Raw genomic sequence first — 27,152 nt, 5'->3', positions numbered from 1 at the left:
TTCAGAACCTTCTACCTTTCATGAAATCACCTCTCATTCTTCTCAACTCCCAATTTACTCAGCCTCTCATCAGAGGGACCAATCTAGTGAATCTTTGCTGTGCCACGTCCAAAGCAAGTCTATTCTTAAATATGGAGACCAAAACTCCATGCAGTACTCCAAGTGTGATCTCGCTGAAACCCTGTACAATTGTAGCAAGACTACTTCTTGTTTTCTAGTCCTCTTGCAGTATAGGCCAACATACCATTTGCCTTCCTAATTGCTTGCTGTACTTCATACCAACTTCGTGTTCCTTTTCGACCAGCACGGACATGATAAGCTGAGTGGCCTCCTTCTGTGCCATAAGTTTTCTATGTAGTCTGTCAGGCAGTGCAGATTATCATAATTATTTTAAGAACGTGAGAAATAGGAGCAGGAGTAGACCTTATCTGCTCCACCATTCAATACGATCATGGCTGATCTTGATCTTGACCTTCAACTCCATTTTCCTGCCTGCTCCCCATATCCTTGAGAGACCAAAAATTTGTCTATCCCAGCCCTAATTGTATTCAATGATGGAGCATCCACAACCCTCTAGATTTTAGAGAATTCCTTTTTTGCAGAAAGTTGTCTTTAAGTTTGTGTCCTCTGGTTACTGAGCTCCTCCTGCCAGTAGAAACAGTTTCCCCCAATCTACTTTTTTCAAAAGGGCAGTTGGCTTACTACAGTTTTCTTCTGTAACAGGCGCCCCTGAAGATCAGGAGCTCCCCTGGCCATTCAACCAGTCGCCCTCTCTGACTCGCTCAAACAGCTTGGGCTGCAGCCCCCACCGGCAGCCAGGCCGACCCCAGCTCAGCCACCAGGAGGCACTGCGACACATCAGAGTGGCACATCCCCAGTCAGTGAATGGCGCTAGGGAGACTGACAACCTCGTGGCCCAGAGGAGGAGAACCAGGTGAGTGAAGATACTGAAGCAGCTCTGGTTTGGGCTCAATGACATCACAGGGGGGTGGTGGGGCGGGGTGGTTGTGTGTACGTGTGTGAGAGAGACAGGTGAGATGAAGTGTATGGGTGCCCAGTGTTGTGCAGGCGTCCTGGAGGGGGAAGGTGTTTGAGCACATTGGACTGATTTGGGGAGCTGCCCTATTATGCTGCTACCCCTGTTTCTGTTGCACATGAAACAGAATAGGGATTTTTAAAATCATTTCACGATGCAGGGTTTACCCAAAAAGACTTGCCTCAGGAAAATTTTGATGCTTAAACATGCAGTGGTATGAATTTAAGAGACCATTCCAAAAAAGAACATAAACCTTGACTGCTCCTCCAAAAAGGAGGTAGTTTGATATGAGCATTAGTTGTAAAACAACAGCTTGCATTTATATAGCACCTTTTAACCTATTAAGGATGTGCCAAGGTTCTTCACAGACGGAGGTTGGCACTGAGCCATGTATGAGAATATTAGGACAGATGATTAAAAGCTTGGTTAAAAAGGTCGCTTGAAGAGTGCCTTAAAGGTGAAGAGAGAGCTTGAGAAGAGGAGCGGTTTAAGGAGGGCTTCAGGCCGAGGCAGCTGAAGGCATGGCAACCAGTGGTGGGGCAGAGAACATGCAAGATTCCAGAATTTGAGGAATGCAGATATCTTGGAGGGTTGTTGGCAGTGGGGTGGAGTTTGAATACGAGGATGAAAATTTGGGGGGTGGGGGTGGAATTTGAATACGAGGATGAAAATTTTAAAATTGAGGTTCTGGTGGAATCAGGAGCCAATGCAGGTCAGCAAGCGCAGGGCTGATGGGTGAATGGGGCTTGCTGCCCATGTCCTAACTCGCACCAAGAGGTTTGGACAAGCTGGCATTTACGGAGGGTGGGTGGAAGGTTCGAGGATGGCCAGAAAAGCATCAGATAGTCAAACCCAGAGGTAACAAAGACATGGGTGAGGGTTTCAGCAGCAGATGAGCCAAGAAGGGCAGAGACTGGCAATGTCACAGAGGTGAAAATAGGCAGTCTTGCTGACAGAGTAAATTGAAAGATCTGTTGGGATTCTGTAGAGTGGGAACGGAAGGGAAAAGGTTTGGGCTTCTGTACCATCCTGTTATTTGGAAGTGATTAAACCCATTGGATTCAGACCATTGCGAATGAGTAAGGGATTTGATGCGTACAATGTGAATGAGTGGGAAAAAGTTTTGGTGTGTTATGTTGGATCAGGATGCGTTTATCTGGAGCTGATTGCTTCCTTGTTTCTTGATTGTATTGCGTGTCTGTACCTTGCATGTCTGTCTTGCATGCCTGTATCAGTCGCCTATATATTTACATTGGGATCTTGCCTGCTCTTTAAGTTCTGCTTTTCTGTCTCTGTCTCTCCCTCCTTCTTTCCCAGCTCCCTCACTCGCTCCCAGCTTTCTTTCCAATGACATTCTCCTGATGTCAGACCCACTCCGGTTTCCATAGCCCCTCAGTGATGTCCAAACCTTCCATTTATTAAGTGAATTTGATTGAAACTTTTTTTTAAAAACTTGTAAGAACAGCAACTGTATTAATTTATCTTTTACAAATCTCTTGGATGTTTTTTTACTTGTCTTGTTTTTTTTTAAAGAGGCGTGTTGTTGACAATATCGTCTCTGTGGATAATTGCTATAAAAAAAAAGCTGCTTCCCCATGATCGCTTTGGCCATTTTAAAGTTCATAACGTTGTGAAACCAGCTGTCCCAGTTCTTCCGAGAAATTGTTCAGTCTCTGTGCTGAGTTAACTGATCTCAACTGGGACAGCAGCAGGAGTATTAAGATTGGCCTCAGTGCCTCTGAATTAAGGTTGCGGTGGGGGGGGGTGGGCGGGGGGAGGGGAGGGGGGTGTGGGTGGGTGACGAGGGAAGGCTGAAAATCAACATGGGTTTTGCATTTCTGCCCCCAGATCGTTCAGTGACTCCTATTTGGAAAAGCATAGCCGTGTCATGTGTGCATGAGAGAAGAGAATTGGGCTTTTGTGATGCCTCTGCAGTCAAATAGCCTGCCAGCAGCGCTCACCCGCCTTGGCTCATGTTTGAAAAATGGTCACTTCGTCACCAAAGTAACTGTATGATGATTGGAAAGTTGACACTTTCTGAAGAGCAGTTGGGGGTGGGTGCGGTGGTTGGAAATTGGAGGAAAGGTTTGCTTTTTAGAAAAAAAAAATTGCACATGCATTCTGTTGAGAAATTGGGTTTGCAGCGGTAGTTTCCAAAATGGAGGAACTGTTGATCCTTTTGAGCAAGAGGACTTCTACTGATCTTGAGCCCAGACAACGTAGAATGTGGGTTCCTAAACAAGATGGGCCATGGTTGGTAATTACCAGTAATTTAACTTATGATTTTTAAAATGGAAGACAACGTGGTTAAGGGGTAAAGCAGTTTCTGTGAATGAATGTGTGTTGAATCCACCGCCATCTCCCATGGTCTATTTCCGCATTGTTCTGTTTTATACAAAAACCATGTGCAATATACCACTCTGTGGAACCTGCAGTGACTGTACCATCAAGCAATTATTTGGGTTTTTTTTGGGTAGGCGGGCACCATCAGTGTCATTTAGAACAGTGAAAGCAAACGGACAACCCAGGTTTAGTAGATATATTGTAGGGATTAAGGAGGAAAATTGATATCTCAAATGGGATCATCAGCATTATTATCAGCAATCTCACTGGTATTGCGACCACAGACATTCAGTTAATGTGCATGCACTCGAGTTTTTCCTTCAGTATCACAGGGGACATCAACATCTTATCTGATTCCTCCATGTTTTGACACTCACTAGTATTTTGCATGCAAGAAAGTGACCTATAGCACCTGGTATTCAATATTCACAAACTTTCCATTCCTCCTGATAGCCAAGATAGAAATAAAGAAAAGGATAGAAGTTTAATTCATGTTGCGCACTTCATGACCTAAGGATATCTTGCAAAGTACTTTACAGTGTGGTCGCTGTCATAAAGTAGGAAACGTGGGAACTAGCTTCCACACAGCAAGATCCCACGAGCAGCAAGATGTCAGATTATAAAACCTGTTTTTTTAACAATGTTGTTCGAGGGATAAATATTGACTAGGGCATTGAGGAGATCTTCCCTGCTCCTCTTCAAAATAACGCAGCCGAATCACGGTTAATGTTTTGTCGGAAGGATGGTACCTCCGACAATGCAGTGCTCCCTCTGTAGGTGGCATTGTAAGCAGTGTAGATAGATGCCTAAAATTACTGAGAGACATTGATAAATTGAGTGGCAAAGCTGTTGGCAAGTGGATTTAGATGTGGGCAAATGTGAGGTCATCACTTTGGACCTAAGAAAGGATCGAGCAGGCTACTTTGTAAATGGTGAAAAGCTAGAAACTGGAGGTCCAAAGAGACTTGGGAGGGTTGGGTGGGGAGGAGGGGGATCCAGTTGCGGAGATCATTAAAATGATTAGGTACAACAAAAAAAAAAATCAAAGGTTAATGGAATGCTGGCTGCTATATCTAAAGGATGAGAGGACAAGGGGGCAGAAGTCGTGCTTCAGCTGTACAAAGCCCTGGTTAGAGCACTCCTGGAATATTGAGGACAGTTCTAGGTAGCACACCTCAGGAAGGATATATTGGCCTTGGATGGAGATTTGCCAGGATGATAACTTGGACTCCTAAGGGTTAACTTACAAGGACTGGTTACACAAATTAGGATTGTGTTTCCTGGAATTTAGAAGGTTAAGGGGTGATTTGATTGAAGATTTCAAGATATTCAGGGGAAACCAATGGGGTAGTTGGAGTGAAACTATTTCTGCTGGTTGGGGAGTTCAGAACTAGGGGATGTGGTCTAAAAATTAGAGCCAGACACTTCAGGAATGAAATTAGGAAACATTTCTCTGCATAGAGGGCGCTGGAAGTTTGGAACTCCTATCTGCAAATGTCAATTGATATGTGATAAATTCATTTTGAATTTGAGATTGATAGATAGGTATTAAGGGATCTGAGGCAAAAGTGGGTTTATGGAGTTAGTTTGCAGATCAGCCGTGATCCCATTGAATCAGCCACTGATGCAGACAAACCCGGGGAGAAAGATCATAGGGACCTTACAAAACTTTTTAAAAAAAATTTTTCTTCAAACTCTTTTTTTTCTATTTATTAGTTAGAAAGATGTGAGATAAGGGAGAAAAGCTGTTTGATGAGTAATCTAAAATCATCCAATCGTGTAATGAAGGGTCTGTTTGGTTTCAGATTGGCAATGGTAAGGCAGTGCACTCTGAGTAAGGACGGGTCAGGCAAGCAATGGTGGGGCAACCAGCAGCGTGGATGTTTGGAAGGGGCACTGTCATGCATTGATGCATCCAGTAATATGTCCAAACAGAGTTGGCAATTCTACCCCCTCCACTAATGTCCAAATAATGAGCATCTAAAAGTGACGCCGCCATTCCCATTAGCTCCATTCTGACTGGGTAATTCCCTCATCAATCACACCAGGAGACCATACAGCCCTAAGTGACTGGGTTTGTTTTCATGTGCCCAAAAGTAACTATCCTCCACTAACTGCATTTTTCTGGAGGAGTAATCCTGCTTTTATCAGGAGACATTGCTGTAGTTACAGTCATGAGTTCCGTTTGCTGTAGTTGGTAGAGATTCTCATTGGTTTGTTTGCTGTAGTTGGTAGAGACTTTCTTTAGATAGACTCTGTAGACTGTTTGCTGTCGTGCGGTGTTCCTGTTTGTTGAGTTATTAGACTTTGTTGTAAGATAGACTGTCACTGAGTCCTACTATAAGTTCTCCCCTCCGCCCCCCCAACCACCACCACCCCCCCAACCAAAACCTCCATCCAACTCGTTGGCTGAGAGTGGTGTCCGTCGACTTTTATTTTTCTTAAAAAAAGAAAGAGCAAAATACTGCAGATGCTCTGTGGAGAGCAACAGCGTAAATGTTTCGGGTCAAGGTGACCTTTCATCAGAACTAAGAAAGTTATAAATGTAATAGGTTTTGAGCAGGTGAAAGGGGAGGGGAGGAAGAACAAAAGGGGAGGGCAGGTGAGATTAAATCAGGCAAGCATGACCTTGAGGTTCCAGTCGCTTGTCATTTTGATGGTCCACCTTGCTCCCACTCTGACCTTTCCTGACCATGGCCTGCTGCAGTGTTCCATTGAAACTTTAGGAACAGCACCTCACCTCTCGTCTTGGCACTGTGCAGCCTTCTGGGCTCAACACTGAGTTGGACAATTTGGGATCACAGCTTCTGCCTCCAGCTTGCACTAAATTTTTATTTTGTCGGGTTGATTTAATCTCTCACCTTTCTTTATCCCTTCATGTTGCATTCAGATAGCTGCTACGTAGCCATTCACGCCTCATCTCGACGTATCTTTTGTTACTTTACTATACCCATTACTGCACTCTTTGGCTTTTGCACCATGAAATTTTTTATTTAATTTTTCCTGCCCTCCACCCTATCACAGATATTTCCCTTTTGTTCTTTCTGCCCCCTTGCCCCTCCATCCCCCCCCCCCCCCCCCCCCCCCCCACCTTCCATCAACTTAAAGCCTATTATATTTTTATCTTTTTTCAGCTCTGATGAAAGGTCGATTTGACCTGAAATGTTAACTCTGTTTGAATCCACAGATGCTAGAGTATCTCTAGCAATTTTTATTTTCACTTGTGTCAGTAAACACTTTCTGTCCATATTGGATGGTGCTTTTGAAGGAAATGATTCACCCTTTGCCCACAAGGCAGTGGGGCATTTTGGCTGGCAGACTTTTGGCTTACTCCCATCTAATTTTGTCATTACAAAGTGTTATTTTTACAAAACATCCTCTTCTCCACTTGGCTCAGACTGAGTCAAGAGTTGAGCCGTTTGCCATTGTGGCTGAAGGCCTCTTTGGCCTAGACTGGAGGGGACTGTTTTATATGGAAGTATGCAAGGTACTAAATGTAATAGAAAAGTCAGGTCTGCAGCATCTCTCTTTAGGTTAGTCAACAGGACAAGGTGGTCCTAGACAGAAACCGGTAAATGGCCAGCTCAGGACTGATGTCAGGAAGTTGTTCTGCTCATAGTGATTAATATCTACAAGTCAGGATTTTATTGAGTACTCTCCAGTTGCCTGGATGAGTGCAGCTCCGATAATACTCAAGAAACTGGACAGCATCCAGGATAAAGCAACCTGCTTGATTAGCACCCCATCCACCACCTTCAACGGTCACTCCCTCTACCACTGACGCACAGTGGCAGCAGTGTATACCATTTACAAGATGCACTGTAGCAACTCGCCAAGGCTCCCTCGACAGCAGCTTCCAAACCAGTGACCTCTACCACCTAGAAGGACAAGAGCAGCAGATGCATGGCAACACTACCACCTGGAAGTTCCCCTTCAAGCCACACAACATCCTGACTTGGAACTATATCGCCGTTCCTTCACTGTTGCTGGGTCAAAATCCCCACCTAACAGCACTGTGGGTGTACCTACACCACATGGACTGCAGTGGCTCAAAAAGACGGCTCACCACCACCTTCTCAAGGGCAGTTAGGGATGGACAAAAAATGCTAACTTATCCAGTGACACCCACATCCAGTGTCCCCTGTACAGCTGTGCGCTGCAACCTAGAAGGTATCACACAAGCTACTCATGTTGTCTCCTTTAAAATGCCGGGTGTGCGCAGCCATGCACAAAAAAAGTTAAAGGTGTACCATGCATATAAATCAACAGGCATGCACAACTTTTAAAAAAAACTTAGAGGCCACAATGCCCACGTCCTGTGAATGAATTTGAAGGGAAAAAGATTTTAATTATCATCTTCATGGGATAGTGAGGGCAGAAGCATTTATGATTTGGAAAATGTCTCAGAGAAGTGAGGCAGCAAATTGGGTTTTTATTTTCATCTGTCCTTGTGTGGAGCTGAATTTATTGCCTGTCTCTAGTTGCCCTGATAGTGTTTCCAACCAAGTTACGTCCGAGGCCACTTCAAAGGGCATTGCATCCACCACATAATGTGGCACCGGAGTGGAGGCCAGAGCAGGGGGATTATAGGGCAGCAGGACCTAGCGGGACACTTGTTTTATACCCAAATGGTATGACTCATTGAAGTCAACAGAGATTAAATTCGGGCAGAGTGTAAAATCGGCATCGCCCTGATCCTGTTGGTTTGCCCAGCGGGCAGGTTAATTCTGACTCCTATAGCTTCAGGTGCCAGCCCAGAAGTGACGAGATTTATTGAAGCCAGTTTCACAAGTTGCCCTGGCAGGATTTGAGCGCACAGATTTGTTAGGTCAGGGGCCGTAACCCCAACCCTGTCATGTTCTGTGCATTTGCAACAGACCTTGTCTTGCGGGTAACAGCTCCAGTTCTAAGAGGAGATGGCCGGCTACCATAAGTGTGTCTTGAGACTGCACTTGTAAATGCACTGCCTGATTTTGTACTGAGCATAGAAAGATCCCAGCGTGCCTCTTGCTGAGTTGGCCGATCTTGAGTTGCGCCTCAGTGCTCCTCCGCAGCCCCAAGGTGGGGGTGAGGGGGTGGGAATCTGGCACAATTACCACTGATTATTCATTAACTCCCACCGCGCCACCCTCGCCTGTCCCCCCACCGGCTAAACATTGAGTGTGAGGGCCGGGCCAGGTCAGGTCGGTTTTACGAGGAGAAAGCCTGCCCTGTCCTTGCCACACCTCTGGTTCTCCGTGTCAATTTTCTACATCGACTTCATTGAGGAGCTCGCTGGCAATGGGGGGGCTTGTTAACGCTTTGCAGGCGAGGTAGAGGAGAACAGAATGAGTAACGTAAGGAACGCTCACTTTATCTGCCTGGTATTCAGGAGAGCAGGGGGAACGGTGGTGAATTCTGCCGGATGCAGTTTCAATCCCTTGCTCGGATTTGCCTCCTGCCCGATGGACATATGGCAGGATGCAGCTTGTGACGTTATGGTTAAAAATGTTGTATCTGTTGGCTGTCGGATCAGTTTGTTCTTCTCCTTGTCTTTCCCAATAATCCTTGGTTGGATATGTGTGTGTGTGTGTGTGTGCGTGCGTGTATTTTAGTTCCTGCATGTCCGTAAAGAGATAAGTGACCGAAAGACCCTACGATGTAGTTTCTATGTTTACAATAAAGCCCTGGGTGATTGGACCTCCCACTCTCTGGTGCGTGTTTTTCTTTCCGTTCCCCTCTTTTCCTACCCATCTCACCCGTGGTTTTGGCTAACGATTCTCAGTGTGCCACCTGGTGTCGCGGCGTCAGCTCCTGTAAACCAGAGATTCCCAAACCGTGGGTCACAACCCCTAGTGGGGGCCGCCAGATGAGATTTTGGGTTGCGAGCTGCGAGGCAGCAACGGCTGCCATGGGAATTGAACTGAGTGCTAACAGCTGCAAGACCCCTTTTTTAAAATCTTCCTGTATTTTTCTATCGGTGGACATGGCTGAATGGACAGGCCTGATTCCTGCTGCAAAAAAAGGCTGTGGAAAAAGTAGGCGTTTGTTTTTTTTTAAAAACTGTAGTTTAAGCACTTCACACCATGTTCAACCTCGCTTTCTCCAACCCTCCCCCATCCTCCCACTCAGAAGCTGAAGGTCACACACACCCCACCACCCTGCCCCCAACCCCTCAGCCATTCTCGCACACACTCCCAAAAATTTTCACGCTGGGGTCACACAATGTCTGGAGCATTAAAATGGGGCCATACCAGAAGGAAAATTTGGGAAGCACTGATGTAAATGATCTGTACTTCCACTGTTTAAAAGGCAACTATTCACTCCTGCCTGGTGTTGCATAGCTCAGCGTTGCCTCAGTGTAAAACTGCGCTTGGATGCATTGGCACAGGGGACAAATTCACCCCTGTCTACATTGCTTGGCTCCTGAGTATCTCAGTTTTTAAACCATAAGAGGATAAAATTCACCCCTGCCTGGCACTGGTACAGCTCCTGCATGTGGATGTGCCCAGCTGCTGTGTTTGGTGCTGTAAAGCAGATCAGCTAAAACATCCATGGTGTTGGAGTTGGGTTAGATTGGAAACTGCCAATTTATCTTTCTTTTTCCATGGGATGTGGGCTTCACTGGCAAAGCCAGCATTTGTAGTCCACCCCTAATAGCCCTTGAAATGAGGGCAATTAAGAGTCAACTGCATTGCTGTGGGAGTCTGGAGTCATGTGTAGGCCAGCGGATTTCCTCCCCTTAAGGATGTTAGTGAACCAGATGGGTGTTTACAACAATCTGCAGTAGTTTTGTAGTCACCATTACTGAGACTAGCTTTACATTCCAGATTTAGTAATTGAATTTAAGTTCCACCGGCTCCCATGGTGGGGTTTGAACCCATAATCCCCAGAGCATTAGTCTTGTGGTCAAGGGTTCCCCTCCGGTACCTCATCCAAGTGACTTTTCTTCCGTGCCTGAGCCCAGGTCGTCAGTATGATGTTCAAGTGCAGGACGCATCATGGCTAACTCTGATCCCAAACCTCATGCAACATTCACATGTGCGTGCCTTATTGTGGGAGTCACTGCACAATTCCAAGTGAGAGCCTTGGGCCCTGTCTAGGGACACTAAATGTGCGCACAATTCCCACCCCCCCCCCCCACCCCAAACCCATGTAATGGAACACTTGTGATTTTCCCACAAAAGTTCAAATGGTCTCTGCCTCAGCCACTCCCTGTGGTAAACCACTGCGTGCTGTCACGATGCCGTGTGTGGTGTGGATAAACCTCTCCTCGCCTCGCTCCGCACTTTCTGGGTGGCCATTTTCAATTGACAATTCCTCTTCAGCTGGGGGAAAAAAGAAGAAAGTCTGTCTTCAAAATTATAAAAGCCTCAAGTCTTACAACCTCCTCCAGTAAAAATAGCCCCAGTGTCTCCAGTATCCTAATGCTTTCCCATTTCTGCGATAGCCCTGGTTAATCTGTACTTTTCACACTCTTGCAGTTTTAATACCTTTTCTATAATGGGATATGCAAGACAGGACCACAGTGCTCACCACTGTTTTATACACATTTCCCGTTGCTTCTTTACACCGTGGCCCTGTTAGGTTTTGTTTTATGCATAGCTTTATTTACCTGCATGTGCCCCAGATGTCCTCTCATGCTTTTTAACAGATGTTTTGCTCCCAGTTTGCAACCAACCTCTTTGTATGTTAGTAACAATTTTACAAATGTGGATTCCTTCATTCTTACGTGCTATCTAATGCAAACCTGTGTGTCAAACTTTTGGGGGAGGAGCCAGGAAATGTAAAGAAACGACAGCCAATCATTCGCAACGTATGTGCTTGGAGAATACTCCGAACCAGAATATCTGCAGCCCCTTAGTTGACCTGTGAATGAACCCATCTTTAGATTTAAACAGAAGAATAAGCCATAACAAGGAGAGTCCTTGTGACACAGGATATCACCCGACTTCCAACAAACCACCCCACAGGAGTTTTGCTATCAGTGTGCTGAAAAGACAATGTTACTTCACTGCAGGTGTTGCACTGTGATGGGTGCAAAACATTTTTTTAACAAAGCATAAAACGAGTGACTTAATGCTGGCAGTCATTTGCCCCTGAACCTGAGGTATACTTTCAAATCCAAAAATTCCCTAAGCAAACATCAAGCAACTACTGACTAACCTTAGCCCTTTTTTAAATTAAATTTTGTGTCCTTAAAAAAAAAACTTGCATTTATATAGCACCTTTCACCATCTCAGGATATCCCAAAGCGTTTTATAGCCCATGAAGCACTTTTAAAACTGTAGTCGTCGCTGTAATGTGGGAAGCACAGCAGCCAACTTGCTTGTCAGCAAGATCCCACAACAGCATCGCAATAATGAACAGATGGTGTTTTTTTGACTGAAGTCGGTTTAATTGGTCTTTTTTTCAAAAAGAGAAAGGCAAAGAATGCCAATTCCAGCTTAAAAAAAACAACCATCAGCTTGAAGAATCTCAGCAGTTGCACCTTAAAGAGATTTACGCACTCCTAAACACAGCAGCAGAATAATATATTGTGCATCACCCGGTCTAATACTCCTACCTTTGCAGTGACCAGCCATTCTGTGGATCCACTAGTGTGTATAATACATAACTTCAGGCACAACACTTGCTTTAAAATGTAACTGAAAGCAGATAAAAGATAAAGAGAAAAAGGGGGGAAAGAAAGTCAACAAATATCCTGGAATTAACCTTGGTGCACTTTACCACAATTAAACTCTAATTGACTTTGGTGTGCTTTACAGCAATTAGCCTCTAACTGACCTTGGTGTCTGCCATTTTTTTGCAGCAGTTAAACTTTGTGGGCTTCACTAGGCAGAGCAAGTTGAGCACAGTTGTCCTATTGCAGCCAAATAGCACATTAAGTATTACATGGTACAAAATTCCCATCCCTGGGGAAAGCTACATGTCCTCCAACTTGTGGTGAGCAGTGCCGTGATGGGAGGGTGTGTTGCTTGGTTTTTAATAAAGTCAAATCCTGCTGTTAACCTTCTGTTGCCAAAAGAACTGTTTCATTCAGCTTTTGAGTTTATTTGGTTCATTACTTTTGGCTCTGTCTCATCCATATCTTCATTAGCTTGACATTCTCATTATTTTGTTCCCACCCATCCTATTATTTTCTACTTGGTTTCTGCACACTCCATGTTTCCTTTGCCTTTTTCTCCTCTCGACATTCCGCCTCTTTTCTCCCTTTCTCTGCCACCCACCCTTTCTCTTCCTTTCAACAAATTCCGTACCTCTTTCCCCTCCGCCTTGCCCATATCCCAATCCTCTTGTCCTTTCCCCACCCCGCACCCTGCTCCCCACCCTTTACCCCCACACTCCCTCCCCTATTTTTCTTACCTTTCCTCGGAGCAGCACACCTGAGCAGCAGGGAATGGTCGCCATGGGGAACATGTACAGTCGCTACAACAAGAATAGCGCCCAGTCTCCAGAATGCATGGCAGAGCGGTCAAGGCTGGCAGGTGAGCAATTCAATTATTATTTGCATTTTAAGCAGCTCCCTTTTAATGCGGCTTCCAGGTAACACGGTTTCTTGTACTTTGTACATTTCTTAGGCGGGAGAGCTTTTCTTAAATTGTATTTAGCCTATTGTGTCGCTGTGCGTATGTCACTCTGCCTGTGCGTATGTCACTCTGCCTGTGCGTATGTCACTCTGCCTGTGCGTATGTCACGCTGCCTGTGCGTATGTCACTCTGCCTGTGCGTATGTCACTCTGCCTGTGCGTATGTCACTCTGCCTGTGCGTATGTCACGCTGCCTGTGCGTATGTCACGCTGCCTGTGCGTATGTCACGCTGCCTGTGCGTATGTCACGCTGCCTGTGCGTATGTCACGCTGCCTGTGGCTGTGCACGCCACTTCTGCCTGTCCGTGACAGTCCGTGTCCCTGTGTTTTGTTTGTGTGTGTCAGTTCAGCTGGGACATTCACACCTTCCATAGTGTTATGAAGTCACTAATACTAATTATTAGAGGGGGAGGGAGTTTATTGCTGTGAAAAGCAGAGAACCAACAGCTGATCGATATGTGAACTGGATGGAGCAGCTTGGGGAGGTCCAGATAGAAAATCCAAACACAGACTCTGGACGTTTGAGGATTGATGGTGTGGGTGTTGGGGAAGAGTTCAAGGTAGGCTGATTGATCCCTGTTCACACAGGCGCTAATGGGCCAAATGGAATATTTTCCCTTTGCCACAGTGTCCCTAAAAAGCATTAACAGTGTACGGCCATCAGAGAGGGAGCAGATCTATTTTGAGGGAGAGCTGGAACGCTGAGCCACTTGGTGAGTCTGGGACAAGTGGGAGTGGATGAATCCGAGCCCCTGAAGATGGTAAACCCAGCTTACAGTCAAGTGGCATGGGTGATTCTGAACAAAAGCCGGAATTGCAGCTTTTAACACCAAGCAGTTTAAGGCACGGTTAAGAGTATGGTAGCCTAGTGGTCATGGTTCTAGGCTAGCAACCAGAGAGAGAGAGTGTAAGTTTACACCCCACCATGGCGAATTAAATTCTGGTAATTCGTGAGTTGGCAGCAGATAAAATAGCCACAAAAGCTGTTGTTAAAAACCCAACTGGTTTGCTAATGTCTTTTAAGGAAGGCAACTGGCTGTCCTTACCCAGTCTGGGCCAATATATGACACCCACACACCTCCCCCCACCAATCATGAATCAACATGACTAACTCTTAATGCCCTTGGGAGCAACGACTAGAGGTGGCAATAAATGCCGACCTTGTTGGCATCGCCCAGGTCCCTAAAATTATATTTTAAAAAATAAATTAGCCCCCATATTAATTTATAAATGGCTGATGAACATACGAATTAGCAGCAGGAGGAGGCCACTCAGCCCCTCGGGCCTGCTCCGCCGTTCAATAAGATCATGGCTGACCTGACCATAACCTCAATCCCACGTTCCTGCCTATCCCCGATAACCTTTCACCACCTTGCTAATCAAGAATCTATGTAGCTCTGCCTTAAAAATATTAAAAACACCCAAAGACTCTGCTTCCACTGCCTATTGAGGAGGAGAGATCCAAAGGCACTCAACCCTCTGAGAGAAAAAAATTCTCCTCATCTCTTGTCTTAAATGGGCGACTCCTTATTTTTAAACAGTGACCCCTAGTTCTAGATTCCCCCACAAGAGGAAACATCCTCTCCGCATGTATCCTGTCAAGGCGCCTCAGGCTCCTAAAGGTTTTAATCAAGTCGCTTCTTGCTCTTCTGAATTCCAGTGGATACTTTCCTCAAGGTTGTTGTTCCACACAGCACATCGGGTGCTTTAACACGGTCCTTGCCCCTCTGTGGGTAGAATATCGGCTCGAGCGCCTGGTGTCAGCATAATTTAGCACAGGAAGGGCCGCTTGACTGGGCTCGGTGACGGGTTCACCTCAGGGTCAGAAGGCTGAGGGTTCAAGCCCACTCCAGGAGCCGAGCTAATAACCTCTGGCTTTGGTGGAAGTACCAAGTGGTTAGAGCTCGTGTCGGACAAGAGGCCCTTTCAAATCCAGTGGCTGGAGGGTCAATAACCAGAGGGCACAGGTAAGCCAGCTGACAAAAGAACCAGAGGTGATTAGAGAAAAAAACTCTTTCACTCAGAGTGGTTAGGATTGGGAATGCACTGCCTGATGGGGTGGTGGATACAGATTCAACAGTAACTTTCAAAAGGGAATCAGATAAATACTTGAAGGAGAATAAAATCTGCAGGGATTCTCTCACTCCCACTTGTACCTCACTCGCCAAGTAGTTCAGAATTCCAGCTCTGACTTTTATCTCCCTAATAAAAAAAACAACTGGATTGCTTTTCCAAAGAGCCAGCGCAAATTGGTGGACCGAATGGTCGTCTCCTGTACCGTTCTGTGATCCTAAGACACTCTCTCCGCCACCCGCACCTTGAACCCCCCTCCCCGCCCCTTCGTTTCGGGTGGTTGTGAAGGATCCTGTGGCTCCATTCTCAAAAAAAAAAAGAGGGAATAAGACAGGGAATTCTCCCAATATCCTGGCCAACAGTCCTCCCTCAGGAATTTAGGAGAAACTTCTATACCCAGAGAGTGGTTGGAATGTGGAAATCGCTAGCACTGGAGCACTTTAGGCAAATTACACGGCAGCATTTCAGGGGAAGCTGTATTAATACCTGGGAGGGGGTGAAGGATGCACAGATAGGGTGAGACAGAAAGGGGGGCGGTGGGAGTAGGTTTGTGTAGAGCATGACCACCGGCACGGACCAGGTGGTCTTTTCCTTTGCTTTAAACTCAATGCAATTCTGCTTAGGTAACTTATGTAGGCAGCATTGTAACATTGGATGCTGCCAGACCTGCTGAGTCCAGCATTTTCTGTTTTTATTTCCGTTTTATTCATCGTTCCATTTGCCGCTTTATTATGTCTCCCCTTGTCATGCTGTGGTGCCTGATTCATGAGACTTGTTTGGTGTCAGCTGCGTTTACTTGGACATTTGTACCCGATATTTAAAAATAAATATTTTTTGCAATTGTGGCCTTGGAATAAAACATTATGTAATCAATGCCGCCAAAAAAAATTAAAATACTGGGTATTCATCTCCTGGTAACTATAACTGCTGCATTTCGAGGTAATTCATTGTACGTAAAGCAGCGCGAGGGCTGAGACAGGGGATTCTATAACCCTCGTCCTCCTGGGCGCCTTGTGGAGAGTGGGAAGGGAGGAGCTTTTAAACTCGAGTGTAATGGAAGCTTCTTTTTCCAGGTTCCGACCAGGACTTGTCGGGGCGGACCGAAGAGCTGGAACTAGGGTGAGCGACAAGCGTCTGCTTCTGTCCTGCCTTGGCCACCTGCTGCCGGGTGTGCCTGTTGGTTATCACCGGGTTCCCTCTACTCGCATGCTGCAGCTCAAAAAATGGTTTCTGTGCATGCCCCCCCCCACCCCCCCGCCCCCCAACCCTATACCACCTACGATCTGTTGCTGAATGTCTGACTCTTGAAGATTCTGAGAAGCGAGACATGCTGCCAAAGCTTTTTGCCTTGCAATCAGGGCAAACACAAGAATGCCAAATTTCAAACGTTCACAACAATTTATTCTACAGGATAAAAGGGTGCTGAGCGGTTGCAAGTCGACTTGGGCAGAGGCATTGCCATGGGGAAAGCGCCGAGGCACTATAGGCCCCCCAAGCTCTTGGGTAATTCAAAAAGGCGCGAGGCTTGAACATTATTGTTGGCAGAGAACGGGTCCCTGTATATGAATCTATGTTGCTTTCTCCAGAGAAAAGAGAATTGGATAAGTGCTTGAGGAAGAAAAAACACTGCAGGGCATGGGGGGAAAGAATGGTGGGCAGTGAAGTGGGACTAATTCTTTGCAAGGGCCAGCGCAGACTCAGTGGGCTGAATGGCCTCCTGTGTTGTACTATTCTATGAAACATTGGCATGGACCAGTCAGACCAAATGGCCTGTTTCTGTGCTGTACATTTTGATGCAATTTGAATGTGGAGTGGTTGTGCATTGTAGTCTTAAAGGGGCCTTACGTTGTTGCAGCAGAATAATATCTTGTGCTTTGCGTGGTTAAATTAATAATACCTTGTGCCTTGTGTTTTAATTCAGAGTAATGGATCCACCAACCAGCCCATTGGACCAGCCAACCCAGCGTGTGCCATCGTTGGATCTTAAGGGCCTCACCTGCGACTCGGACTCGAACCGGATGCCGGTGTACACCGGAGACTTCGAACCCCCTCTGGCACCCAGGGCACTGGAGCGGCCCCTCACCGAACTTCGAGTCCAGAAAGAGATGTCCTCCCTCGCCAGGGAAGCCCGGGCTCGGGAAACCCCTGGCCTTGGGAAGCCAGAGGAACGTCCCGTGGGAGGGACAAGGGATGGCGATGGGAAGGTTGCCTCACCGCAGCAGCCCCAGCACGAGGAAGAGGCGGCCCGGCAGCCTGGGCCATACAGCGGGAAGGAGCAAGGCAGTTCCGTCCCCTGGGTCGAGCTAGGAGTTCCCCTCAGCGCCCAGTGGATACGACGCAAGCATGAGTTCAGGAACACCAGGCCCTGGTGAACCCTTGGAGGACCTGGGTTTCCTGTAATATCACAGCACTGCCTTGTCCCTGCCACTCCTCACCATTCCCCATGCTGGGAGTCACGCATGCAAATTTGTGTGTCATGGTTTTTTAAAAAGGGAGAATACGGGGAAAGAGAAGAGACACAGTTGTTCCACATTTGTATTCTTCTGATCAGGAGTCAGGCACATTTGAGCCCCTTCCCTCGCCGAGAGCAACTGATCAATAACTGACATCAGAGATGAGCCTTTCATCGCATCTTGTGACCTTAACAGATTTCCCACTTTCGGGGCAGTAACATAGAACACACAATGGAGAGATGCCTGTATCAGCGCCAAACCTCCCCTGCTGAGCACGATGAGCAAGAGCAATGCCACAGGAGATCTGCCAGTGCCTCAATACTGAAGGTGGGGCTGGATGGGGTGGGAGATAAACCAATAGAGCAAAGAACCTCATCAGTCAGTGGAGTCATCCACCCAGGGATCAGCCATCAACTTAACCAGTCTTTGCGTTCCTCACTGAAGATGGATGATCGCCATCGCTTTACGCCGCCTTCTGTCTCGCTACAGTTGGAATGCTTGAAAAATCGTTATAAGACTCCAGTGGAGTAAGACAGGAGGGGGGGTGCCGGAGTGTGGAGGGAGTTCAGTGAAGCATGTGTTGTACACACACAAACCTCTTGCTCTGCTTGAGCCTCCATACCAAAGTAGTTAGAGAGCCGCTGGATGTACTCAGCAGGTCTGGCTTCATCTGTGGAAAGAGAAGCACGTGACCTGATGAAAGGTCAACTCGACCTGAAACCCTTAGCTCTGTTCCTCGCCACAGATGCCGCCAGTCTTACTGAGCATTTCCAGCATTTTCTGTTCTTAATTTCAGATTTCCAGCACCTGCAGTGGTTTGCTTTTGGATTAGGGTTTCTGTTTTTCCGAACGTGTGACACATACCTTAACCCGTGCACCCACCCCCGCAACCTAACTCCAAATGTAAACTAAGATAAAAGCAAAATGCTGCAGATGCTGGAAATCTGAAACAAAAACAAAAATAGCTGGAAAAACTCAGCAGGTCTGACAGCCTCTGTGGAGAGGAATACAGAGTTAACATTTCGAGTTCGTATGACTCTTCATCAGAACTAAAGAAAAATAGAAATGAGGTGAAATATAAGCTGTTTGAGGGGGGGTGGGACAGGTGGAGCTGAATAGAGGGCCAGTGATAGGTGGAGATAGCCAAAGATGTCATAGACAAAAGGACAAAGGGGTGTTGACGGTGGTGATATTATCTAAGGAAAGTGCTAATGGTGACATTAAGGGTAGAAAGCAGGACGACCAAGTGACAGATAGCCCGAGTGGGGGTGGGGTAGGGAGAAGGGATCGAAATCGGCTGAAAGGTGTGGATAAAACAATGGATGGAAATACATTTAAAAATAATAATAGAAATAGGTGGGAAAAGAAAAATATATTTTTAAAAATGTATAAATAATTAGAAAAAAGGGTGATCGAAAAGGGGGTGGTGGGGATGGAGGAGAGAGTTCATGATCTGAAGTTGTTGAACTCAATGTTAAGTCCAGAAGGCTGTAAAGTGCCTAATTGGAAGATGAGGTGCTGTTCCTCCAGTTTGCGTTCTAAATGTAAACTCTCTGGGCTCTGCCATGAGCCATGGCTTTCTCTGGTACTGTTGCAGTATAATTGCTGAAAGTCACAACAGATTCTCGGCACACTGAGTTTAAACCTCCCACTAACACCACCCCACCCGTTTGTGTATTGGCTTACAAAGGTTAGCTGCAGTCAAGCAGAGAAGAAAGCTAGCTTCCTTCTCCAGGGTGCATCGTTGACCCAGGCTAAGCTAGATGACAGGGCCTGGAGCACTGAAACCCTGGATGCCTCGGCTAATGCATTATCAAATCTGCCGGAGAGGATCCAGTCTTGCCCTTATTTCCCATTGGCAGGTGCGCGAGTCCAAAGAGACGAGGAGAATGGACACTAATTGATTGTACACTTGCTTTAAAAGCGTGACCGTAAACTCTTCAGTGGAATTCAGTGTGGGCAGGGTGATCAAGGAAGACAGACATGCGCACGCCCACACACAGACCCCCACACTTCTTGTTTACGAGACATTGCTGCAACTGAATGACTGACTCACTAGCCTGCATTGCACCAGTCGGTGCGCTTCCAAAGTAATTAACCCTGAAGAGCTTTGAGCCATTTCGACCTCAGGATTAGGCATTTTATTAGTTGAGGGCCTTTCTGTGCTTTAAGCCTTAGCCATGTTTGGCACTGAGTGGAACTGTCCCAGTTTAGCACGCCTGATCTTGGTGCATGTTTTTCACTGTGGAGCTGCTGACCAACAGCTTTTGGCACCTGTTTCAGGCCAAATGTGTCCAGCTTGCCCAACCAAAGATTGCTGCCTTCCTCTGGTGGGGTACTGCCTTTTGTGACCAAATGGGTGTGTAAGCTTTTAATTCTGTGTTTAACCTCTTGTAAATCAAACCTCTAATGGTAACCTTCCCCTATCTCTCTACACAAGCACAAGGTTTCCCTGTGGCCCCTCCAGATACGATTGCCCTCCAATGCTTGTCATTCTCTGGGCAATAGTCTTGCAGAAATCAAAAGGGCAGATGGTTGAGATTGAATGGTTTCACTCTGGCGTTTATCTGAATGAGGAAGCTGTGCAACTGAGCAATGAGGAGCCAGAAGGAACCACTTAACTGTGTGTAGTGATGCAACAACAGACCAGTTTTGCAAAGAAGCCTCAGATGATTGCTGGGCTATTTCTAAAATAAAGGCTACCACTGCAACCTTGTCACTGTGTAAAAAATTCAAAGTGCTGCAGGATTAGAACATGTGTATTTAAATGTAAATGTGGAATGTGGAGTTAAGGTTACAATGAATTAGCCATGATCTTATTGAATGGCAGAGCAGGCCCGAGGGACCAAGTGGCCGACTCCTGATTTGTATGTATGTTCATATCTGCTTAATAGAATGTATATTGTACCATCATCATTGCCTTGACTGTTGAAATATAGCACAGGGAATGTTTTGAAATATTTATTAGGGCAATGTTGTAATATTCCCTGCTACATCTCTGGAAAATTATTCCACACCCAGTCTTTTTTTAAATACCCTTTATTGCCTTTGGGAATTCCATCTTGGATTTTGTCGCCTTCTCAAAATTCCATTTAGGTCCTATTTGCTACGTTGAATGTACAGCACAGAAACGGATCATTCAGCCTAACCGGTCTGTGCCGGTGTTGATGCGACACACAAACTTCCTCCCAACTCATCCTCATCTCACCCTATCTCTTTCTCTCTCAGCTGCCTATCTAACTCCCTCTTAAATACACCTGCACCATATTCCTAGGCCACTGTTGCTTGGGAGAGAGTTCCTCTTTCTCACCCCCCTCTGGGCAAAGACATTTGGCCTGAATTCCCAATTGCAACTAATTGTGTCATTACAGAGTAACTGTGCAGGTATAAAGCATTCATTCTCATGCACCAAAAGTTGATGATTTTGAGGCTGCAAAATAGGCCAGCAATATATCCTGGGTTGTTGCACTGAGCATTTTGTCTGTAAGTCAGTTCCTGTTTAAGCCATGTTCAGCGTAGCTGATGTTCAAAAGGGCTCTCTGTCATAATTTAACCTCGCATCGCACTCTTCACTATAAGATGATCGCTAGGCTGATCTCTCATACAATCTTTAATATATTAAAGTTACATTTGTGACACTTTATGCAACACTTGGCCATCCCATTCTGTTAACATTTTGAACAGTGGCATGGGAGATCTGGTGGATTTTTTTTTGTTGTTTCATGAGGATGAGTGTCACTGGCGAGGCTGGCATTTGTTGCCCATCCCTAATTGCCCTTGAACTAAGTGGCTTGCCAGACCATTGCAGGGGGCAGTTAAGAGCATAGAGTCCATACGTGGGCCAGACCAGGTAAGGATGGCTGATTTCCTTCATAAAGGGACATTACTGAACCAGATGGGCTTTTACACCAATCTGTGATAGCATAGCTGCCATTACTGAGACTAGCTTCATAATTCCAAATTTATTAGTAGCTATTGTAGTGGGATTTGATGTCAGCAGAGCATTAGCCTGAGCCTCTGGGTTACTAGTCCAGTGACATTACCACTATGCCACCACCTCTGTGACAATGACTATCTCATTAAGCAAGGCCTATATAAACCACCCCACCACCTATAATCTGCTCTTGCAATGCCTCCCACAGACTTGTAACAAAACCTCTATTGTAAAAGCAAACTGCTCATACTAAGGAGACTCCTACCACGTGCTAATTATTTGTAAGTTCTTGTTTTTGTCTAGTGTTTTATTGCTGTTATTTTACATGGAGGGGATTCTATTCTGAAATGGTTAATACGTCCTGTGGAGATGGCTTGGACCTGTCATGTTTTATGTTGAGTGGGAATGCTGCACTATGAAAATAGTGAAGTTGGGACATTTGCCATTCAAATTGGACAACCCTGCTCACGCTTGGAATATTTTCTGCATGCATATGAGGCATAGCAATGTATTTAGTGCCGTTCGTGCCTTGGAGCTGGGATGACAACCATACAAACAAGTCATCTCCATCTCTTTTTACAGTACAGGCAGTCCTGATGGTAAAATGTAATAGTAACAATTATTAAATTATTAACACTCAGTAAATATAACACTGAGATGCTTTGGTGTGTTCATACAGAGAGCAAAAATAATAAAAGTATTTTTGTATGCACTTTGTTTCTTCTCTGATCTTGATTCACCAGTGAGTTGTGAAGAAAGCAAGGCCGTTGTCATGTCTCCAAAAAGGAAAAATTCTGTAACAGGTACTTTATATGACATAGTCTGAAACCAATTTTGAATTCACATTCACTCTAAGAGATTTGTGAGTGAGGTTCTGCTGAATTTAGCCCATAACTCTATGCAGAATAACAGTGTCACATCAAACCTCAGTTCAGCCTTTGAGAAAGGGAATTTTCTGCAGAATTTTGGAATTGCTGCACATCTACTTTAGGTGTGAGAGAGAAGGGGGAAAACCTGTTAGCATCAATCAGCAGCAAAGCACATTGTTTACCTGAGTAAACCCAACAAATAGTGCAGGTTAACATGGTGTGACGCACACAATATGACATGAGCAGATGATCAGAAAATTGAACGATAAGGGAATCCTCAGGATTACATTTCAAACAAATAGAGCAAAGATGCACTGAAATTATGAACTAAGGAGGGAAAATGCAACATCAAGTGAGGGCTTAAAGGGTTGAATTAATTTTGAGACCATATTTACTTGATGTGGTTTGAGACAATTCAAAAGAGACCTGAAATCAAATGCTGAGAGTTGTGCAGCTACACAAAGAGCAGGCAGAGTCCCCCACATAGCATTTGGTCAGGAGCCTATGAATTTGTGACAGTGTGGACTAGCAGACCAATTTTTTCATTCATTGATCGGAGCAAGGCCAGCATAAGAAACATGAGCAGGAGTGACCCACGTGGCCCCTCAGGTCTGCTCCACTGTGCATAGCTGATCTTCTGCCTCAACGGCACTTTCCTGCCTGCTCTGCTTCCCATATCCCTGATGGATCAACAATCTTATCAATCCCAGTCTCGAATAGACTCAGTGATGGACCATCCATAGTTATCTGTGCTGGATAATTCCAATGATTCACATCATTCTGACAAAGAAATTTTGCCACATTTCAGTCCTCAATGATCGACCCTTAGCCTTTATGCCCCCCCACCCATGCTTTAGATTCCACAGCTACTCTCTGCCTACCCTAACAAGCCCCTTCAGAATCTTATCTGTTTCAGTGAGAACACCTCTCGCTCTTCAAAACTCCAGAAAGTATAAGCCAACTTATTTAGTTTTTCGTTACAGGACAATCCACTGTTCCCAGGAATCAATCCAGAGGACTCTTTCTGTACCATCTCCAAGATAGTATATCCTTCCCTAGATGGCAAGACAAAAAATACGTAAAGTACTCCAGGTGTGGCCTCATCAAAACTCTGTAATTATAGCCGGGCTTGGTGGTTGTTCTATTTTTTTATTCGTTCGTGGGATGTGGGCTTGGATGGCTAGGCTAGCATTTATTGCCCATCCCTAATTGCCCGTGAGAAGGTTGTGGTGTGCTGCCTCCTTGAACTGCTGCAATCCAACTGTTGTAGGAACACCCACAGTGCCGTTTGGAAGGTGCTGGACATTGTGCAATCATCGTGAACATCACTGCTTTTGACCTTTTAATGGAGGTAGGTCATTGAAGAAGCAGCTGAAGATGGTTGGGCCTAGGACACTACTGCAGGAGTTCCTCAGGGCAGTGTTCCAGACTGAGATGATTGACCTCCAACAACCACACCCATCTTCCTTTGTGCTAGGTATGACTCCAAGCAGCAGAGAGTTTTCCCCGATTCCCGTTGACTTCAGTTTTGCCACACCGGGTCAAATGCTGTCTTTAGCCTTATTGCTTGCTGCATTTTAATGTTGTGTTCCTTATAGGAGTTCAGCCAAGTCTCTCTCAACATCAATATTTAAGTTTCACGTCTTTTAAAAAATATTCTGCATTTCTATTCTCATTACCAAAGGGATTAACCTCACTTCCACACATTTTACTCCATCTGTCACCTTGTTGCCCACTCACCGTACCTGTCTATATCTATTTTCAGCCCCTTTGTGTCCTCCCCACTGCTTATATTCACAACTAGCTTTATATCATCAACAACAATCTTGGATATATTACTCTCCATCTCTTTGTCTAAGTCACTAATGTAGAAAGTAAATAGTTGAGACCCCAGCACTGATTCTTGGCACTGCACTAGTTTCAGCCTGCCAACTTGAAAATGCCTTATTTTTCCCCAAACTCTGCTTCCTGTCTATTAACCAATCCTATGTCCATGCTTATAGCACCCAATTCCATGAGCCTTGGCTTGCATATAAACGTTTTGCCATCATTTGCTACTCTTAAAAAATACTGACAATATTTGAATGATGCCAAAAACCACCTTTCTTTTCACCTATCTACTCCTTTCTAGGCACATGGTGGCCAAGGTTCATCTCCTCAAACACAATACAACATGAATAGAAGTCTCCTGGAATCTGACTGACCTATACCAACAACTGGGAGCAGGAGTAAACCACACATCCCCTCAAGCCTGCTCTGCATATGCAAGCGATGTCATGGAGATAGGGAAAGTGCTAGCCTTGTAATATAATTTGCATTCGTTTTATTTCCAGGGCATAAGGGTAGAGCTATATGTCTGTCTACTTAAGAGGAAGGATACAGGGAAGATCACATTATTACTATATTAGTTGGAAGCAGATGATTCTTTGTGTTGAGTTCTGGTGAGACTGCCACCATACCGGCCAGGTTGAAAGCCAGCTGAGAACTTGCACATCTTTGTACCACTGATATCAGGTAAACCTCGCCATGCAAGGTAATTCTATTGAGGGGCAAATGCAAGCAGTACAAATTAAATAACACTGACATCTCACATCAAATAACACAGGATCACAAAGTATAAAGAGGTGATAGTTACAAGGACAACAAATCTGCCTGTTTTCCACACCAAATTGATGTAACTGCAGATTACAGCGCTATAAAAGAAATGCATTCTGAAGATTTTTTTTTTTTTTTTTTTTTTTTTGTAAAAATATACTTTATTCATAAAAATATTCAATCACATTCAAAACCATTTCAAAAACAACATTACAAGGGTACAATCCAGGTTAAACTTTTACAAAATGTATCACCAGGTGCATCAGTACAAACAATATTACAGTCATTTACAGCCTTTCATTTTGATCTGTACAGCCCGAGGGGCTCTAAACAGTTCCCAGTCTCTCGGTGCGCTGTGGTAGAAAGGTCTTAGACAGCGACCCTTCCCCATTGCGCCTTTGCGGCAGCTGCCCCAAGCTTTAGTGCGTCCCTCAGCACGTAGTCCTGGACTTTGGATTGTGCCAGTCCGCAACAATCGGTCGGGGACAAATCTTTGTGCTGGAAGACCAACAAGTTTCGGGCAGACCAAAGCGCGTCTTTCACCGAGTTGATGATCCTCCAGCTGCAGTTGATGTTTGTCTCGGTGTGTGTCCCTGGGAACAGCCCGTAGAGCACAGAGTCCTGTGTCACAGAACTGCTCGGGATGAACCTCGACAGCAACCACTGCATCTCTCTCCAGACTTTCTTTGCAAAGGCACAATCCACAAGGAGGTGAACAACGGTCTCTTCCCCACCACAGCCACCTCGAGGGCATCGTGCAGAGGGGGTGAGACTCCTGGCGTGTAGGAAGGATCTGACGGGGAGGGCCTTTCTCACCACCAGCCAAGCTACGTCTTGGTGCTTGTTGGAAAGTTCTGGCGATGAGGCATTCTGCCAAATGACTTTGACAGTCTGCTCGGGGAACCATCCCACAGGGTCCACCCTCTCCTTATCCCTCAGGGCCTCTAGGACGTTACGTGCTGACCACTGCCTGATGGACTTGTGGTCAAAGGTGTTTTTCTGCATAAATTTTTCCACCAGGGACAGGTGGTACGGCACGGTCCAACTACTTGGAGCGTTCCGCGGCAGCGTGGCCAGACCCATCCTTCGCAACACCGGGGACAGGTAGAACCTCAGCACGTAGTGACACTTGGTGTTTGCGTACTGAGGGTCTACGCACCGCTTGATGCAGCCGCACACAAAGGTGGCCATCAGTATGAGGGCGATGTTGGGCACGTTTTTTCCCCCTTTATCTAGAGGCTTGTACATCGCGTCCCTGCAGACACGATCCATTTTCGACCTCCAGATAAAGCGGAAGATGGCTCGAGTGATCGCCATCGCGCAGGAGTGTGGAATGGGCCAGACCTGCGCCACGTACAGCAACAGCGAGAGTACCTCACACCTGATGACCAGGTTCTTACCCGCAATGGAGAGGGAGCGTCGCTCCCACATGCCCAGTTTCCTTTTCACCATAGCCACTCGCTCCTTCCAGTTTCTAACGCATGCCCCGGTCCCTCCGAACCATATCCCCAGCACCTTCAGGCCGTCAGCCCTGACAGTGAAGGGGACAAAGGATCGGTCAGCCCAGTTCCCAAAGAACATGGCCTCGCTCTTCCCACGATTTACCTTGGCTCCCGAGGCCAGTTCGAACTGGTCGCAGACGTGCATCAGTCTGCGCACCGACAGCGGATCCGAGCAGAAGACGGCGACGTCGTCCATGTACAGGGAGGCTTTTACCTGAGTGCCTCCACTGCCTGGGATCGTCACTCCTCTTATGCCCGGATCCTTCCTGATGGACTCGGCAAAGGGTTCTATGCAGCACACAAAAAGGACAGGCGAGAGAGGGCAGCCCTGCCTGACTCCAGATTTAATCGGAAAGCTATCTGTTTCCCACCCATTGATTGAGACTGCGCTACTGATGTTAGTGTAGAGCAGTTGGATCCAATTTCGAATTCCCTCCCCAAAGCCCATTTTGGAGAGCACATCCCCCATGTAGGTGTGCGATATTCTGTCAAAGGCCTTCTCCTGATCCAAGCTGATGAGGCAGGTATCCACACCCCTGTCCTGTACATAGGCAATCGTATCCCTGAGCAGCGCCAGGCTGTCAGAGATCTTCCTGCCTGGCACAGAGCAGGTCTGGTCAGGGTGAATCACCAATTCCAGAGCGGATTTGACCCGGTTGGCGATGACCTTGGACAGAATCTTATAGTCCATATTCAACAGTGAAATGGGTCGCCAATTTCTAATTTCCTCCCTTTCCCCCTTGTGCTTGTAGATGAGGGTGATGATGCCTTTCCTCATG

The 27,152-nt window shown here is 46.0% G+C and overlaps 1 protein-coding gene across 2 annotated transcripts in view; it reads left to right on the top strand.

The window, feature by feature from the left end:
- The window catches only part of atat1 (alpha tubulin acetyltransferase 1), a 52,073-nt gene extending 29,954 nt beyond the window's left edge, over positions 1 to 22,119 (top strand). For both annotated transcript variants that reach the window (XM_078566743.1, XM_078566744.1), the window contains exons 9-12: positions 724 to 934; positions 12,740 to 12,846; positions 16,094 to 16,139; positions 16,942 to 22,119. In XM_078566743.1, coding sequence (XP_078422869.1) covers positions 724 to 934; positions 12,740 to 12,846; positions 16,094 to 16,139; positions 16,942 to 17,392 — 815 coding nt within the window. In that variant the 3' untranslated portion in view covers positions 17,393 to 22,119. The remainder of the gene's footprint in view (positions 1 to 723; positions 935 to 12,739; positions 12,847 to 16,093; positions 16,140 to 16,941) is intronic.
- The last annotated feature ends 5,033 nt before the right edge of the window (positions 22,120 to 27,152 follow it).

This window comes from Cetorhinus maximus, chromosome 21, assembly GCF_964194155.1.
Source record: "Cetorhinus maximus chromosome 21, sCetMax3.hap1.1, whole genome shotgun sequence".
Lineage (NCBI taxonomy): Eukaryota > Metazoa > Chordata > Chondrichthyes > Lamniformes > Cetorhinidae > Cetorhinus > Cetorhinus maximus.
This window is presented reverse-complemented; position numbering and strand designations above follow the sequence as displayed.